At 46.7% G+C, this 19,779-nt stretch overlaps 1 protein-coding gene across 9 annotated transcripts in view; it reads right to left on the reverse strand.

The window, feature by feature from the left end:
• The window catches only part of ZNF618 (zinc finger protein 618), a 154,336-nt gene that overhangs the window by 40,777 nt on the left and 93,780 nt on the right, over positions 1–19,779 (reverse strand). For 7 of the 9 annotated variants that reach the window (XM_035341577.1, XM_035341576.1, XM_035341570.1 and 4 more), the window contains exon 5: positions 15,105–15,143. The exons of the other annotated variants lie outside the window; for them this stretch is intronic. In XM_035341577.1, the coding sequence (XP_035197468.1) occupies positions 15,105–15,143 (39 nt within the window). The remainder of the gene's footprint in view (positions 1–15,104; positions 15,144–19,779) is intronic. 9 annotated transcript variants of the gene reach the window in all.

A 19,779-nucleotide genomic window follows, 5' to 3' on the forward strand; every position in this document is an offset into this window, starting at 1 on the left:
TAAGGAAGAGGAGGAGGAGAAGCAAAACACGAGAACATTAGATGATAAAAGCACTGGTGGGTCACTGCAAAGATATGCACATCTAACAGCGGTTCGTAAATAATCTTATGCAATCTCCTTCTGTAGTCGTACAATGGTGCAGAGGGTCTCAATCTACCTGGGACCCCATTCGACAACAAAGGGAATCTAATGATTCCTAGCAAGTATCTGTGTATCTGCTGCAAAAAAAAAATCAGTCAATTATCAGCAAATAAAATTCATAATGAGTCATCAGTAATCAGTCTCACATCACCACGCATCCCGAAGACAAGAAACCAACCTCCTTTCTGAAGTGTAATGAGCCTTGCAGTCCTCAGTTCAGAGGACTAATTCTTCTACCAAATGCCAAGCACTTTCAATATCTCCATTTGGAAGAAGAAAACTATTACAGCCTTAGTTTGGAAGCAAAGTGCTCAATAAATAAGGACGCTTGTTAGAACAGACTAAAACTGAAAGTGAGGCACACCACGGCACTAGGTTATCATCTCACACTCACGCAGGCACAGCTAGTTATAGTTTCTGTAGCTTGGGAAGGATTGCAGGGATCATGCTGATAATGGCTGGGACTTGAAGGGGTGACCATGTGCCTAGGCAGTGTGGGGAAAATGGAAACACACACCAAGTATAACGGTGCAGTCCAGGAGAAAAGGGGTTTGCTTGTTTTGTTAGGAGACTGTTTCCCCTAAGGAAGAACAACCTCCAGAGATTATATTGAAAAAAAATCATTATGAGAAGAATTTGTTCCAGCTGGTATTGGTACTAATCTCTTCCTCTCCGCTTTGAAGGACATAACACCCAGCAAACAGTGCCAAGTCTCAGACATGAGGAGGTTTACAGAGAATTCAGAAAGTACCAGGAGAGTGCTAATGTGTAGCTAAGCTTTCCCCTCGCTGAGCAGCGGTCACTCTTGCAGGGCTGCACCAAAGTGCCAGACTTCGTACCCAATAGAGCTGTCTGCTGACAGCTGTCAGGCACTTCCAGTGCTCTTCCCAGCCACAGCAGCTCTTGGAAAAAAGGCAAAGCAACAGCCACGTTACAAGGCAGTTCCCCAGATACAAAGCACTGGCATACCGAGATGGCAAACAGGCCATTCTTTTTCAAATACCCCAAAAAACAGTTCTATGGGACCTGAAGGCATTTTTGACCATTTTGCTTGCAAGTGCACTCCTGTACAGTACAGGGAATGTGCTGCTCTTCTGTGCCTGTGTCCAGGGGCTGCTGCCTGCTGGCTCCAGCCGCACTGTCGCGTGGCCTGTGCTCAGCGATGACTTGTAGCTCCTGAAATAATGAACTACCCCGCTGTGGGGATGATCAGTCAGGTCATCTGTCTTCCCAAATGTAGCACTGAATATTTTGAGATCTTTTAGTTGTTTTGGTTCAGATATCCAGCAGAGAAGAAAATACACATCTCATTTTGGCAGGAAAGAGGGAGGGCAGAGAACATGTGCCCAACAGTGGCAGGCTAAAGAAACAGGATTCATTGCTCAGGGCAGTTGGCCTGGAGCCTCTGGATTTTGCTCTAGAAACCCAAGATGGGAACAATAGCAATCAAACTTGCTGAAAGGTCAGGACTTCTGTATCTCAAGCTAAAAATACAGATCAATTAACCCGCCCTCATAAGTGTAGGAATCTCAGACCACACAAATTGCACACAAATTCAAGTTTCCACTGGGCTGACAGAGCTCTGCACAGCGTCACAGAAACCCAGATAGGAAACAACTACATATATCATCCAGATGACATCCCTGCAAGGATGAGATCACATCCCATTGAGCATCCAGAGTAACAGGGTACAACATGCTCCAGGAGCTACTTAAGCACTTCTCAAGGGAAACAACAAGTTTTGCCTGTTGCAGAACTCATATTCACCTTTTAAATCTAAGAAGCCACAAAAGCTACACGATACAGGAGCTCTCACAGGAGCCAGACACTTTTGTAGATACTCTTGAAACCAAAGAGAATCACAGAATCACAGAATCACAGAATTTCTAGGTTGGAAGAGACCTCAAGATCATCGAGTCCAACCTCTAACCTAACACTAACAGTCCCCACTAAACCATATCCCTAAGCTCTACATCTAAACGTCTTTTGAAGACTTCCAGGGATGGTGACTCCACCACCTCCCTGGGCAGCCTGTTCCAATGCCTCACAACCCTTTCAGTAAAGAAGCTCTTCCTAACATCTGACCTAAAACTCCCCTGGCGCAACTTTAGCCCATTCCCCCTCGTCCTGTCACCAGGCACGTGGGAGAACAGGCCAACCCCCACCTCTCTACAGCCTCCTTTAAGGTATCTGTAGAGAGCGATAAGGTCGCCCCTGAGCCTCCTCTTCTCCAGGCTGAATAAGCCCAGTTCCTTCAGCCGCTCCTCGTAGGACTTGTTCTCCAGGCCCCTCACCAGCTTCGTCGCCCTTCCTTGGACCCGCTCAAGCACCTCCATGTCCTTCTTGTAGCGAGGGGCCCAAAACTGAACACAGTACTCGAGGTACGGCCTCACCAGAGCCGAGTACAGGGGGACGATCACCTCCCTAGCCCTGCTGGTCACACTATTTCTGATACAAGCCAGGATGCCGTTGGCCTTCTTGGCCACCTGAGCACACTGCTGGCTCATATTCAGCCGACTGTCCACTATCACTCCCAGGTCCTTCTCTGCCTGGCAGCTCTCCAACCACTCATCTCCCAGCCTGTAGCTCTGCTTGGGATTATTACGCCCCAGGTGCAGGACCCGGCACTTGGCCTTGTTAAACTTCATGCAGTTGACCCCAGCCCATCGGTCCAGCCTATCCAGATCCTCCTGCAGAGCCTTCCTACCCTCGAGCAGATCGACACTCGCATCTAACTTGGTGTCATCTGCAAACTTACTGAGGGTGCACTCAATGCCCTCGTCCAGATCATTGATGAAGATGTTAAAGAGGACCGGCCCCAGCACCGAGCCCTGGGGGACGCCACTAGTGACTGGCCTCCAACTGGATTTGACTCCATTTACCACAACTCTCTGGGCCCGGCTATCCAGCCAGTTTCTAACCCAACGAAGCGTGCGCCAGTCCAAGCCAAGAGCAGCCAGTTTCTTGAGGAGAATGCTGTGGGAGACGGTGTCAAAAGCCTTGCTGAAGTCAAGGTAGACCACATCCACAGCCTTTCCCTCGTCCACCCAATGCGACACTTTGTCATAGAAGGAGATCAGGTTCGTCAAGCAGGACCTGCCTTCCATAAACCCATGCTGACTGGGCCTGATCGCCTGCTTGCCCTTCAAGTGCCGCATGATGACTCCCAAGAGGATCTGCTCCATGAGCTTCCCTGGTACTGAGGTCAAAAAGAGATTCCACTCTTACTGAGTACTGCAGAGCTAGCTGTTTATTAGGGACAGACTCCAATGTGGAAAAGCAAAACTGCTGAATGTAAGTTAGTAAACTGTGAGAGCCTTCTGAATTACCCCTAAAACCCAGCAGTGTTCCAAGCTCATGTCAACAAAAAAGCAGCAAAATCAGAAAGGAGAAGAGGACAGTCTGGACAGTGCATTATGTGTCCTGCTCCTTGACTTCATGGTACCAGGTCTGAGAACAGCCAAGGAAGCATTGATCTCCAGAATTCTATGTCCCTGGCTTACCTCAGGAAACAAGGTTTCCCAAGCAGTTCATAAAGTCCATCACTGACAGGCAAGGGTGGCTGGATTTCTCACAGCTGAGCCTGCTGCAATAGGTATATTTGCCCTCTCTCTGTCTGAGGCTGTGATATTTTTCTTTCTCCAGTCTCTGCTGGCAGATGCTGGAGTCCTGAAATGTCCTGCTGGTGATAAACACGGTGGGCTGGAGATGGTGAGTGGCTGTGCAGAGTACCTCACAAAAGCAACATCTTTCCCAGGATATCTGCCTCACAGAAGGGAACCACGAACAAATGCAGCACTCTTCATTGAGAGCCAAAGCCACCGCAACTGAACTATGTGATACAAAGAAACAGGAAAGACTGGCGTTTTCTGAGATACATGCCACTTGCCTGTCACCAAAAAACAGCTTTCCGAGCGGTGTCCAGCACAGACTACCTGAGCAGCCTCCCCAGAAAAAGGCCCAGAGCGCAGCTACTGCGTCCTTACAACACAGCAGGGAGCAGAAAAATCTGGCAGCCCCACTTGCTTCTGTGTCTTCCACCCAGAGCAGCACAAAGACAGCTCTGGAGAGAGGCTTCTTCTGCCTTTTAGCAGCCTGAGGGGCACCTGGAAGGAAAGGAACACATGTATGGCTTCCTAAGCTCCCAGAATATTCCCCACACAGATTCAAGGCAATCTTCTGACCTAGCCCCCAGCATCTTCAGGAGCTTCCTTCTAGATGATTGACTGGCAGGGGGGAGAGGTAACATGCATGCCTGCAGACACACAGCATGCTGCCAGCAGACCTACATCTACTCCTCATTCAAATTGTGCTGCAGCACTGAAGTTATGAGCTTTACACCTGCATTTTACAGCCAAGTAGAGAGTTGCCAGTAAAATCCATGGCAATCTACATCAGAGCTCAACTCAAAGGTGTCTAATGGCAAAATTCCTTGGAAAGGGAGCAGGAGTGAGCCCAAAGTCAGCAGCAACCCCTGAAGGGGATTAAAGTATCCCAAGTTATATTAGTAAGGATTAAATAATAATAAAATCCAGAAATTTGGAAAGGACAGAAACCCTCACACAAATGCACAAGCCAGCTCCTAAGTGGGGGTTAGGAAAAAAACTTCCCTGTGGGCAAACTATTCCAAGATCACTCATTTCATGATCACTTCCTTCTTTCCCACAAACATTTGGCCTTTGTCGGAAACACAAAAGACATTCAGACATGCACTGGCCTGGTGCTTCACGTGCTTCTCAAAGGGTGTCCTAACTTAACAAGCCAAGAAAAGGTAATCACAAAACCTGACACAGCCAGGTCAAACCCCTTGAAATAACCAACAAATGGTGCAGGCTGTGAGCTGTGGGCTGGTGAAGGGCTCAACAACATGCGAAAGGGCACAGAGCCACCGGCGTGTGCTCAGGTTCTCAGTGCAGCATTTCAGAGCCCAGTCCTGACTCCTGCGAGCAGCTGCTGCAGGCGCACTCAGCAGCTACAGGCCTGGCGTCACCTCATGGTGCTTTACAAGCTGCTTTCAAGTAGGCAGCCAGTGAGGTCCATGAATTCCGTAATGCTTTATCCAAACCACGTGTCAGCCGACACGATGGTTTTCAATACAGACCCTCTGGAGCTGGATGTAATCCTTCCAGGTCAGGGAGCGTGATGCCAGACTAGCAGGAGATTCCATACAGAGAATATCCCATAACCACTTCTGAAAGACAGCCCCCTGTTCATCATAGTCTCACGATCACATACGGGTGGTGGTTGTTGTTTTGTTTTGTTTTTTACCTTTGGAGGAAAAGTGTCTGGGTACTGCTCACTGGATGGTGGGACAGAAAAGACTTCCCAGGAGTCCCCAGGCTGCTACACATCAATGAGTTTCCTTCTTCCACACTTAAAAGTACGTTTAATTTGAATCAAAACAGACAGCAAATACCACCAATTTAAAGTGAAAGTATTATGGCATTCTGTAATTATGCCCAAAATCAGCACTATTAACAGAATGTTCGGATTCCATGACACAAATCAGGCACACCAGACAGTATAATTAACACCAGCAGGTCTGGTTTCATGCTTTTTCATTCTGGTGTCACTTCAGGGGAGTGCTGGATTCTTTTTATTTAAACTGTAACTCAGTGCAAGATAAAGAATGTCAGAAAGAGAGTGTTAATGTTCTACTACCAGAATTTTAACAATGAACAGCATCAATTTTGCATAATTAAAAATCAGGTGTACTTGTACATACCTAACTTGTGAGGCAGTAAGATTTATTATTATTTTTTACATTAAAAGGGATGCCGAATCTCCACAAGTGAAAAACTCAGTTCAGATCACATTATGGAATTTTGCACAAGATACGAGATGGGCCATTTTAATTTAAATTCCTCTGAAATCAAAAGGAGCTTAAGGTCTGACTGGGAATATACTCTACTCATCTGCCTCACAACTGTGTAGATTAAATGATGTAGCACCAAGAGTTGCATTAAGGAAAACAAATCTCATCTTGACTTTTTTTGTACACATTTGTCCTTGACCAGAAATTTTGTTCTTACTGTGATTTCCAGATGAGGATTCATAGGATTCATGCATAGTTTCCAAAGTGGAAAGGAAAAGTGATAGTTAAATGACTGAGCAGCAGCAAAGAACAAATCCTGGCTTCCTAAACCTTCATGAGGACCAAGATCAAACTAAAATAAAATGGGATAATAAATTCTCTACAATTGTCTACGGTAATCCAGGCCTCTAACCTTTATGTCAGGTTGAAAGGAGGAAATTTTAAGAAGGTAACCATTGCATTGTTCTGCCCTTCCTGGTTTTGAAGTGAAAATACTGAGAACTGTGGTGAGCTAAGCTGGATTAGTCAACAGTGCAGACCGCTGCACTGCTGGATTGTTGTCTTGGCTTTAAAAATGTTTGGGGTAGTGTTTTAATAAATTGTAAAAATGCTTAAAATATATTTTTTCTGTTATTCAGATAAAACATTGTTGAAATGCCAACATGCAGCTCAGCAGACAAAGGTGCTAGCTGAAAGAAGAATTTGGAATAATTAATGACATTGCTGTTTGTATACCTTTTCCACTGCTAAATTTCAATCCATGTTGAAAGCTGGAAAGGGTATTGCTTCCTAACAAATGTGGGAGGGATGTAATCCTATCTTCAGAAAAGTTCTCCTGGCATTTTCAAGACAGACTGATGGACGAATGGAACAGTTTGGAATTACTATATTTCTTGCCCTTTTTTATTAAAATAAATATATTTTTTCATCAATTTTGCTGCCTAGGAACTGTGTAAGAGATTTCTCACAAGGTATTAACAGCCAAATTTCAGTAAACATCGTCTACTTTGTCAGTATCCAGGAAAGCAGAAGAATTTATTTTTTATGGGTGTATTAACAATTTTCTGTATAAGATCATGTTTGGAGATTAATAGAAAACTTGAAACCTTCTTTTCTAAAACCTTAGACTAAAACTACGCAGAAAGCAACTGTTCCTTTCTAGAGTTATGGAACTGCAGCACTTGCACAAACATCACATCCTCCTGTGTGCCATGCTCCAGAGCACACCTTACATGCTTGTAAGGAAAGACACCCAGCAGGATACCCCAAACGAGAGCATCTGAACGAGCCCTTAGCTTTACAGAGTGATGTCAGAAGAGTGAGATCCAATTTACTCTACTAAAAGGCAGGGCCAGGAGCTGTACCTACTTCACCCAGCCTCAACAAAGATGTCTGTGTGGCAACGTGAAGGCTCCAAAGCAGCAAACATTGGTTCTGGTTCCCTCCCTGTGCCATTCCTGGTGTGCAATGTACTCAGGGAAAGAGATTATGGGAGCAAGACATCAGTAACCTGTGTCATGGTGCCACGGACAGCACTGTGCCTTGCCACAAGCTCTGGGGGGAACAGGAGTGACCCCAGCCCATGAGCTGCGAAGAAACACGCTCTTGTGAAAGGCAAAAACTGCACCGAGGGAACACACGCCAGGCTTACAAGCCAAAATTTCCTTCACACTGTAGATGGAGTTCCTTATTATTTTCTTAATGTCCTCCTGCACAGAAATTTATCGTTCTTGGTCTCAGCCCATTGGTCATTTAAATTTGAAGATGAACATATTCATCTACTTGTTAGGCAAATGGGAATCTAAAGAGACTTTACCTATTTAAAATGCAAACGCATTAAAAAATAAAATCCATTTTTATAGTTTTCCCCAAGGGGCAGGAGTATTACTAAATAAGAACATTGGAAAAATTAATCAAAGTTGTAAATGACTAACTGTTCACTTTGGCATGTGTACGTGGGTGTGCACACACACACATCTTTTACATTAGGCTTTTAATTGTGTAAGGCATTAGTAAGTTTTACCAAGCACAACAGTGGAACTTCCCATTTTTTGCTCTGTTACCCTCAAAAAAGTTAGAGGAAATCAAAAGCTAAAATTTACTTTATGGAAACATTAAGGTTGCAAATTTGAATATTTAAAATTAATGAAGAAATGTAGATGCCAAATATTCTTCCTTAACCTTAGATTAACACTAGCAAACCATTTACATATCCTTCCAGCTCTAGTCAGAACATTAAAATCACTATATCCTGCACATATAAGGTGTGGACAAGAAAACCTTCATTTTTAATATATTAATTTAATGGTGTAAATTCACAACCCTCAAAATGTTTTTGCACATGCGAGAGGCAGTGGCACTATGCCTCCACAGTTAATGTCTGCAAGACATATTCCAGCCCAAATCCTTGTTTCTAACCTTTCATTGCTTTTTCAAATAAATTCCGAGACATGAGCAGGCAGCTGGCCCTGCTGTACCGTAGGCACATGCTTTCCTCTAGGCTATGGTGAAGCCCAAGCTTGGAGTCAAGCTCTGAACCAGGGATAGTGATGGCAACATCCAGAAATACAAACACCTGAGGAAGACAGGGTTATCCTGCCTGCTTCACCACGTGCACAGCTGGGACAATGATCTCTTCTGAAGGCCCTTTGTACCTCTTTGGTACCTCTGTATTACAAAGATACCCAACCTTATACCTGCAGCTATTTTTAACACTGCAGCACCACAGCAGATACCGTACTTCGCCACCTTCCTTGGCGTGCCACTCAGTGTACATGGAAAATGTGTCAACTGGCTTTTCTTCCCCTCAATTGCACTGGTAGAACTGGAAGAATTTGAGCTGAAATGCTTCTCAGCATTTTATAACAAGCAGTATGGTTCTGGTCTCTACCCCAGTCTGTCACTCAAGAGGAGAGGAGAACGCAGTCCATCCATTTATCAATCTCTTCTTAATGGCCAGTTTTGAGTTGCAGAGATGCTAAAGCCTGGACTGTACAGAAAAACTCAAGAACTCTTCATATTGCCAGCTGTGCTGTCTTCATGGAAGACAGATCTCGGTTTTCCTCTCTGTAGGACACCAGCATCTGTGTAAGACTTCAATTACAAAATTTTTGTACCCCCAATGCAATAAAGCAACACACTTCAAAAGGGAAAGCAATGCATAATACATTAAAAAATTGCTCTAGGCTGAGAATTTCTGTCTGAAATATTTGGTAAATATCATCACCTGTGAGATTCTTTCAAAAATTCTTTGCAAACAGGAAAAATGGGCTCCAAGACAACAGGAAGGTCAACAGGCATAAAGGAAAAACAAGTTGTGTTATTTGGGATCAGTCTTGGAATTCTGTGGGAATACTGCTGGAATTCATTCATCCAGCTCATGATTTTTCAAACTACGGGGCTGGCCACAAGAAGCACAAAGGGACTAGGAAAATTGCTTCCCATTTCTGCTAGAATTTAAGGCACAAGTGAAGGAGCTGCCAGGCAAGTGATGGTCTGGGTTTACAGACAGGAATTGTACACTGGGCTCTCAGGCTTCTCCCATACGGTGGAGTCCATTGAAGAGCTGCGTAGGAGTAACCTATTGGCAGTGTGAGCACAAAGGATCTGCTTTTAAAAAAACAGCACAAAACCCAGCTTAGCCTCTTAAACAGAACTGCATGTAAACAAAAGAATGAGATGGAGGCAGAAAGAACAGGATCTGCCAGAAAACAACCATTAGTGGTCTTCAAACCTCCAGCAAATGTCACATATTTGTCATAGTAACAAACTGCAACACTGCTAGGAATGAAAGCAGGTGAACTATTTGAACTGGGTTGTTTGAGGGGAACTTCTTTTTCATGTTATTTTGCAGCAAATCACAGAATAACTGGCTGGTGGCATGCTAACAGCCTAGCAGAGCAGACTTCACTTTCATGGCTCGTACTGGCTGTGAGCAATACCTGCTTTTAAACTACTACATCTTGGACGTCATGGTCTTCAAAAAAGTTCTTACCATGGCAGGAGAACAAAGCCAACCACACTATCAGTGAACTCCTCTGGACTCAGCCAAACTGATTGACACGCTGGAGATGAAATGCTCCTGAAATCACTTCTTCCTGATTCTTCCCACTTCTAACAGCATTTCTTTAAAAACTTCCAGGAATACTATTCCCCTTGGTATTAAGCACTGCTCCATCACACTCAAGACTTCTCCCTCGAGAAGAGGAACACTTATGAAGTCTCAGATAGCCAAACAGCCATATGCAAAGCTAATATTCCAACTACACTTTAAGAAACCTTCATCCTTTGGTAATTCTTCCCCCACTCTGCTCTACGTGCTTGCTGTTCTGCTTTCTCTCACAAGGCACAGAAATGCAATCCAACAGCATGAGGCTGTGTCTGGCAGACAGGGACTGGGCTGCGAGCCTGGAGACTTGCACTCTCCTCCTTTGCCACTCGCCCGCTGGTTGCCTCTGGCAAGTTGCTTGCTCTCGCTCTGCTGTTCCCCTCCTGCCTGCAGAACTCCTCTGTGGGCGATCTAAGGCTCGCCCAGGCAAAAGGCTTAGACATACCAGGAACTAGTAGAACTGCTGGCTGCATTTATTAACATATGGTATTTTGAAAACAGATATTAAAAAGCCATTGGTAAGTTGTAATCAGGCAAGTGCTGTATTAGCAGTTGCCAGAGCAACCTTTTAATTCTGTCATATGCTGGTCCAAAGAGGCAGAGACACCATTAGAAAAAGCAGTAGTGAGCATGTTGACAAGAGCTTAAATCCTTACCCAGTCCCAGGATTAATTAAGGTTTCATGAGCAACCGTAAAACTGACAGTCTAACTCTGAGCTCTGCAAGCCAATTCTGGTTGCACTGCACATGTTCTTATATGCAAGTTCTTCTTTCCTACAGAAGAGTAATACCAAAACCCAACAGCCTGACTACTATTACCCATGATTTGTAGCAGAGTTTCAGAACACAGCTATGCTAACTGGAGAAAGGGGTATGCTCAGACTTCTCTACCTCCCTCCCCTCCACTGCGGATGAGCCCAGCAGGAGCTGGCAGCATGGAGCCCATCCTGGGTTTTCCTCCTAAGCCAGTTTAGGCACTGGCTCGGGTAGGACTGCTCATCCAACCCTGGTGACAGCCCAGCTCTTACAACTGTTGTCCCCAGCCTGAGATGTGCACACTGAACACAACCTGCCCACAACCCAGCACAGTGCACAGACGTGGTCACATCCGAGGTGACGCTGCCCACAGCCGTGTCCCTGGCACAATGTCCCTGCTGGGGCAGGGTTTGCGGACCCCTGCTTGCCAGTGGCTTTATTTAGCTATCTCTCAGGTTGCCAAGAATTTCCCATGGTATGTGAGCAGCAGGAGGGTGATTGTTTTTACAAAGTTTGTAACTCCCTGAAACACGAATGGAATTTCCATGGAAAATGATGGTGCAGATGTAGTACAATCACCTTCTTCCCGAGGACTTTGAAAAGTCTGGAGCAAACAAGAGAGAGATAAAAGCATCTCAGGAAAGACTGCCAGACCCTTCTGTAGGAAGTCAGTGACCTAGATGTCAAATTGGTCATCCCTGCCTAGGAAAAAGTATCAAACTTTTTTTTTTTTCCAAACCTCTCCTCCCTTCCTCCCTGTCAATCAAAGTTGGTAACAGCTCAACAATCCTTTTTATTAACACATTAGCACTGCGGGTTGCATTGTTTTCTTCACTCTACATGTGGGAATTCTGGTCTTGGATCCTGAGCCAAGGCTAAAAAGTTGCTCCCAAAGTCATGCAACTGTGTCCCCAAGAGCACTGCCCTCTCCTCAGTACCACAGATCTTTGTCACTTTGAGAACGGATCCAAGACAGAAAAGTGAGTCCCAGAGACACAATCTATAGACTAACATGCCAAGGCTGCAAATAACCAACAGTTTTTCCTCGAGGGAGGGAGCCTTCAAAGTGCCTTCCCAGCTGGAAAGTCTAAACACCAATGTCTCCTCTCTAAGCAGGCAGCAAACTAACAACTGGCCTCAGCTGCACCCCAGGTTGCCCCATGGCTCCCTTCTCCCCACAGAAGGCCGGGCCAGCCCTGCCTGCAGCAGTCCCTTCCTACCTCAGTCCTTCAGCCCTGAAGGCACGGGCACGTTACTTCACAGCTTCACCCCTCATGCCCGGAGCAGGCCAAGCACAACTCGTGCATGACCTGGCACGACGCGGATGTCGCCTCCCAGGAGGTCACTGCTCTGGGGTAAGTCCACATGACACGACGCTGCTAACCGCCACCGCAGCTCCAGGAGGCCTGGGACCCAGCCACAGTGCCCTCGCTGCAGTCTGCAGAGGCCCAGCTGAGATGTCTCCCCACTACCCACAGACAGGAGGAGCTTCACCAAGCCCCCCCAGGTACCCGCTGGGGCTGTGAGTAACAGCTGCCTTCAGAAAGTCACTGTGGAGACAAAGGCTTTTAGAAACATGCAGGACCCAGTGCCGGGCAAAGAAGACCCTCATCAACACCAGTTCTGGATGGATGCAATCTATGCCACAGGGATCCATGGAGAAACATGAGAGAAAACAAGATCTTGTTGTATCCGTTAAATACTGAGACATTTTGTAAGGCAGAAAACCATGTCTGCAGAGCCCAAGAGTCTAGAGGTTCCCAACACGATAGAAATAGCAAAGGAAGATTTGGACAATACAGACGTCTGTAACAGAAGGGGTATAAACAGATCGGGTCACAGAGGAATAGCACTGGAGAGCAGGCAAAACAAAAATAGCAGGAAAGGAAAGATAAATAAAATTCTTAAAATATATGATGAGCAAACAGAACGACAAGAAAACAAGAGTGCCATTGAGCAAAAAGAGAAGAGCCATGCATAGGCAACCAGGGTAGGCTAGGGATTTAATCCAGCTCCAGAGGAGAGGGCACAGGGAAGAAAGAAGACAGCTGAATTATTTCATTGCAGCAGCAAGGAGGGGAAGAGGAAGATGACTTTATCAGGAAATTACAACCATCTGCAGTTAGGAACAGCAGCACTGGCTGAGCAGTTTCACATTCAAGCTGAAAGGCAGGTGACACGCACAGCTGGTCTTCCATGGCACTGGATGGCTGCAGAGGCCTCCCTCAGCACTCACCAACTCCCTGCTCTGGTGGCTTGGTCTTGCCTCCAGCTCTTCAGCTAGGTGAGACTATTTTGGGAGAGCATTGAGCGCGGTAGGTTAAATGGGGTTCAGTAACTCGTGCATTGGGGATGGCACAGGGGCACTCGTACAGCCCTGCATAAAGACAGAAGCATTCCCTGCCATTCTTACTGCTCGCTGATATACCTCCACTGCCACCCAGGCAGCTCCTCTGAAACCTGGTGTAAGGAGAAGCTTCTTGTCACTGCCTTCTCCCAGTGATTTTTTTTGCCCGTGACCTTCCATTCTCTCCAGCCCGAGATGCAGCCACCAACCACAAGAGGCAGTTATTATCCACATAAATCCTTCTATAGCTCAGTGTGGGGTTTGCTCACACAGCAGGGGCACAAACCCTCACACTTTTCCCCTCTTATTCTCTATTCCTCACTCTATCTCAGCCAAAAACATTTCTTTGACAGGTAAGAAGGGGAAAGCTGACTTATAGAAAAAACATGCCAAAATTCAAGCAAGGGGGCAAGAGGAGCCTGGAAAGACTCGGGCTAAGTGAAACAACAACAGGCAGCATGGCAGCTATGGAACAAGAAACAACGTGAGTCTGCAAAGGAGCCTCCATTCTCTGCCTGGATCTGCAGACCCTATGTCACAGGGGGCCTGAAAGGGCCCATCTGTAGAGCCCATCTCCTGCCCAGTGCGCATGAGGAGGAGATACACACTGTGCGATGGCTGGGCACTACCCAGGGAAGGAAAGGGGCTGAGGACCTTCACTCCTGCACAGAGTAGTCAGCCCTGCCTCCTGCAGGCAGAACGCCGGGACTCACCCATGCTCATTTCCAACTCTTCACCTATCACACAGAATGGGACTGATGAAACAGCAGTTTAAAAAAGGTTGTGTGGTTGTACTTTTTAATTATGTTTTATTCTTCGCTATTTATCTAACTTCTATCTATCTATCTATCTAACTTCTCTCTTTTTTTTCTTTTTTTTTTTTTTTTTCTCTTTTTAACCCAACCAGGGTCAGTTTGGCACTTCCAAGCCATCCTCTATGTCTGGTAAGACTGGTAACTTACCTTTTCAGTGAAACCCATGGTTCTTACCTAACAGGAAAAAATACAGGTCTCTAGAGATCTCAGGAGGTCTCCCGGCCAACATCCTGCTCAAAGCAGGTCTGATCTGAGCTCAGACCTGGTTATTCAGTGCTTTATTCAGACTTGTCTTGAAAACCTCCAAGGATGGAGAAGGTACAACCTCTCTGGACAACCTTCTCCACAGCATGGGGGAAAACTTTTCCTCACACATGGCCTCAATGTCTCTTCCAGCTTACGCCTGCTGCCTCTCATCCTCCCGCCATGCACCACGCCTGGATCTGTCCTCCCGATGCCACCAGGTCCCCACTGCCCCATCCCCTGGCTGAACCAGCCCCACTCCTAGTGGAGGGCCCCATGCTGAACCCCTCCACTCCATCAGTGTCTTTCCCCAGGGGGCACGGAACCTAATTGTGGGTTTGAGTTTCAAAAATCCTACATGACTTGATCAAGCTGGAGAGGTCGGCAACACCAGGGGCCGCCCGGAAGGGGTGTGTTATGGGGAGGGCGGCGGGGCTCCGGCCGGCCCCTCGGCACCCCACAGCCCGTCAGCACTGCCCGGAGCTGCCCGGGCCTCGCCGCTCCGCTCCCAGCGGGCCGGGGGAGGCCGTGCCGATCCGTGAGGCTGCCGCCGCCACTCCGCCCACCGCCACCGCCCGCAGCCGCCATCTCCGCAGCGCCGGCCGCCCTCTGCCGGCCGAGCCGCCGCTCCGCAGCCTGCGGGGAAGGGCCCCCAGGGGCCCTGGGCCTCCCGGCCCCGCTCCTGAAATCTTCGCCATCCCCGCTCCCCGCACCGGGCACCGGCCGCTCCGGGCCGGGAGCCGTGAGCAGCCGGTCCCGGCCGTGCCGCTGGGGGAGAGCGCCCAGCCGAGCGCCCTGGGCACCCTGCGCGCCCGCGGTGCTCGCAAACGTCAGGCCCCGGTCCCCCCTTTACGCGCACACAGCGCCGTGAGTACTTACTGCCTTGTGAGGCTCCTTCACCTGAGGCAGCTTCAGTGTCTGCAAAGAGAAAGAGCTGCACTTAGATCTGACAGCAGACTCTGCCCCACGTCTGAGAGCACTAGCACTCAGCCTTGCAGCTGCCCCAGCACCTTGACTGCTCGTCTCCAGCTGAGTTGCAGCACCCCACACAGCAGCACCCCACCACAGCAGCCACGATGCCTGCATGGGCTGCCACCACTCAAACTTCTTCTGCACTGTCGCAGAAGCTTGGTTTTGAAGCAGGACGGCTACAAGGGTGCCCCTACCCCAACCCTGAACCCCAGGGAGCAGCCTGGACTCTGAGGAGTGAGCCCCAGCTCTGGGAGCCTGGAGCTGACTTCATTGAGGTGCTGGGCATAAGGGTCTGCCCACCAGGGTCTGCCCACCAGCTTGGCTCAGCCTGGCAGAGGTGCTCCATCCAGAGCCCTCTTGGGCCCCACAGGCAGCACCAGGTTGTGGGACACTCACTGGCACGGCCTCAGCCCCCCTGGGAAAGCCCCTGCCATCACCCCTCTGGTCTCAGGCCAGCCTGGGTTGTGGTGGAGTAGGGGGCCATATATCTCAGGGCAGAGGGGTCATGGCTGAGGTGTGCCTGGACTGACTGACACAACCTAATGGTCCCAGCGTTATTCGTGGAGCTCATGATCATGCGTTTCATAATTTCTGCTGAAGGTTTGTGGAAATCGCTCATGTGCTTAATTCCTGGGCAAATGCTGTCAACCCAGGAAAGCAAATGGTGAACAACACACCCAGCTCGGTCTCCCCTGGGAGATCCACAGCCAGCACTGCTGCCACTTCCCTGGAGACTGTGCCCCCTCCTCCAACTGCAACGGCAAACCTCTGTGAGAGATGGGCCATGAGCCACAGGAATCCCCCTGGGGCTACTCCATCCTGCTTTACTGAAGACACGTGAAAAAATGGGAGAGAAAGTCCCCTCCACTGTAGCACGTGTGACCGCAAGCAGCACACTGCAAAGATTACGTTCAAGCCCTAAATGAATGCAATGGGCAAAGCTGCAAGCTGGAAAACAAAACCCTATGTTACAAGTCAAGGATCGTAAATGATTAGGACTTCCAAGCCATTTTGAAGTGTTTCATATTCATCCTAAGCTGCATATACCGTATGTCACGTTATCTAATAACATAACTACATTTCAAAATATTCCGTATGTCTCTTGGAATCATGCTTGCATTACTCTGAAAACCACAGCTGTGGAATGTCACAGCATTTTTAAATTTAAAATTTGCAACCTTAAGTAATAAACACTGTTTGCATTTAATTTCCTTCTTGTTTCTTAAAAAGAATACAAATAAATGTCTGTGGGTTCATGAATTTGTACATTTCTTCCTGATTAACCTGCCCGATTAGATCACTTTTCTAGGCAGCAAGATTAAAGAGTATGCAATTAATTTGGCACAATTTCATAAACTGAGGGGCGAGATTAGAAAGCCTCAGTATCATATGCAAAACCTCGAAAGTCAAACCCCTGTATTTTTCCACAGCTGCTACTTGTTTGAATTACCACCTATCACTCAAGGAGAAAGCTAGCTGTGGCACAATGGAGTTCTGCAAAATACTGTTCTGGCGTTCACAGACAATGACATAAATAGACCATAAAAGATATGTAGTATGCATGCACCAGACTATTCCTGTCATTTAAATAGCTTTTAAAATACTTTAGTTAAACATAACACGAATCAAGCAACACGCAAAGGTTTAAAGAGCAGCCATTTCTGTGCTGTGTTAAGAAATGCTGTTAGTCTTAGTCCTAAAATAGACTAAAGGCTTCATGGAAAAAAAAAAAAAGAAAAAAAAAGAAAAAAAAAAGAAAAAAAAAACTGAAAATCCCCTAACAGCCCATTCTAAATCACCTTTGGGCTGAGACCAAGTAATTACAGCTTTAAACAAAAGACCAAGTTCTGAGAAAGTTGCAAAAGTGAGAGTAGGGAGGTCAGCAGGAAAGCTGGAAAGTAAGCAACTTAACTCCTGTGTCTCAAGTAACTTTCTGCATCTCCTATAAAAATCTGCCGGAGTGTGAAATGCACAGAGGGCGAAATGCCTTCCCCAAATACCCTATGATTTTTCAGTAGCAGATAATCATACAAATGAAACCCATGTTTCTTCAGCTCAAAACCACCATTTCTCCTCAAGAATGGTTAATTCTCTATTAATTTTCAACTTCTCACCTCAAAATTGTTTCAGTCACAGAACTGCTCCAGCTCAACACTCCAAAAACATGCATGTAGGAAAAATGCTTTTTTCCACATTCACAGTTTGAATGAGCCATCTTCCTTTTCGTATTTTTGGAACTATGCAGAAACCATTCTTGCAAAACACCCACCCAAAACTCCAGAAGCTCTGAGAATTTTTCAGATTATCAAACAATTGGTTAAACTAGAAATTTCACCTGAAGTCAACAACCCTACCCTGAAGGTGCTGTACCAGGCCCTCAGCTGGCACACCCAATGTGGAAAGGTAACAGAGAGCCGGTCTGTTCTCAGGGAGGCACTGCAGCAACTAAATAATGTCAATAAATAATAAAGAAAAACAGCTCAAGCAAAATCATCTTTCAGCCCAGAAAAGCTTATCTGGAAACAGAGAACTTCCACCAATTATTACAGAGGAGGCGATATATCCTGCGAGGGTTAAACTTGAGTCTTGCTATTTTCTTTCATTTGCTTTCTGAAGAATTCTCCATTGGGTAAAAATCTTGCTTGCTTGGCCTCAGCCCAGAGGTTTTTTAATTTACTTTTTGAAAGTCTAATAAAGTAATTTCAGCCATTTCTGAGTTATCTAAAAGTGAAATAATTCTCCTCACTCAAACCATGCTGATGTTTAGCTGCTCATGTTGCTCAAATCCAACTGAACCGTACAAAACAAAACTTTCTAGCTGACTAATTCCTGAAGAGACTCCAAACCTTCCAATGACTTGAAAGGCCCCATGTAGCTAAACAAAAAGCACTGTAAGCAACACATTTCTGAGGCCTGGGTTTCTTGTAGGTGACGCGGCAACGTTTGTCCATGCTGACAGCTGGGACATTGCCCACCAGTGCAACGAGGAATTTGCAGCCTCTCTGCTCCAGCCCAGCTCCAGCAGCTCTGCAGGGGGAGGAAGGAGGCCTGGTCCCGTGGGGCTGCACAGCAGCTCATAAAGGAGCCTTTGAGCCCAACATTTTTTATTTTTATTTTTTATTTTTGCATTTTGGGGAGGCGCAGGATAAAAAGCTTTTCATTTCTTTGCATTTCTTGCAATCTTTTCATTTCTTCCTAGATAACCTGTAGTGAGCAAAATTCTTACCTATGTACCCGACTCTTGGCAGAGTCAAAAGCTTTACTTGGGGTTCCCATGCCTGCAACTGGGCTTTCAGAGTAAAGCAGAAAGGGAGCCTGCAAGGCAGTTCTTTGGCGAAGAGCTACTTCAACCCTTAGCACTTGCCAAGTATCAGGAGATCAATTGCTCCCTGAATTCCTGCAGCTAAGCAGAGCACCATAGAGAAAGCTCAATAAACTAAGAGAATGCCCAGTTTTTTATGAAGAAACCACCATTCCTGAAGGCACATGAAAGAAAAAAAGTCAGCCTGAAGAAAGTCACTGTCAGCACAGCTTCTCTGCCATGGATATTCAGAGAGTAGGCAGGTGCACATACAGAAAAATCTAGGAAATTTCTATTGAAAATGATCACTACAAAGAAGAACGTGATTTTTACTCTTTAAAGATGTCACCAAGTGAGAGTCAACGTGGAACTGAACAACTCAAAGGATGAGAACAAATTTAGGTCTTGTGTGGGCTAAACCAATGATCTGACAATTAAGGACAAAAAGGGAGAGGGGTCAAAGACCCCATGCCTGCACCAGCCCCAAGCCCCAAGCTCCCCAGCTACTGGTGCTACCTCAATACCAGGCTGCATAAAACTGAGCTTAGAAATAACCCAGTGCTAAGCAAGGACAATCTGGGACCTTTCAACCTCCCCTCCTGGGAACAGAACTTGTGTCACTGATTGAGGACAGCAGGGCTGGCTATAGAGATGCTTTTTCATTTGTTCTGTCCCAAAGTAATTGTGTTGATCAGGTTTGAACCTTTCTCCTCTCCCAGAACAGGAGATAGCTGATGATCCCACTAGATCACCAGCTCTGTCCATCTGCAGGGCCTACCCAAATCCCGTTAGTGACACAGCAACAGCACAAGAAAGCAAAAAGCAGAGGGGTTATTCAAGAGGAAGGGGCATATCCTTCAATGCCTAACAAAAGGTAGGTATTTCTGCTTGAGGGCCCAAACAGCCCTGGAAGAAAGCATCCAAGAAGAAAAGCAGCCTGAGCTTGCTTCAGCTATTTTGACACTGAGCTGGAGAGCTGATCCTGCATCAGCCAAACCCTCAGGCAAAGGCAGGTACTGGGTGTCTGACATGTGGTGGTGGCTGATGCTCAGAAAAACCATCGTGCAGAGGGAATACCAGGTCCTGCCACTGCTCTTTCCTTGCCCAGCCAAAATGAAAAGATGAAAAGGTCCAGGATCTGCTTTTCTGGCAGCTGATGATTGCAGAGAATAGGCCAAGGGAGATCAACTCATGGTACTTCAGGGACAAGCAGAACTAGAAGAGCTGACTTGCCAATGCTTTGGGGTTTGATCCAGGATGTGGACTGCAGATTCACACGGA

Source organism: Oxyura jamaicensis, chromosome 17, assembly GCF_011077185.1.
Source record: "Oxyura jamaicensis isolate SHBP4307 breed ruddy duck chromosome 17, BPBGC_Ojam_1.0, whole genome shotgun sequence".
Taxonomy (NCBI): domain Eukaryota; kingdom Metazoa; phylum Chordata; class Aves; order Anseriformes; family Anatidae; genus Oxyura; species Oxyura jamaicensis.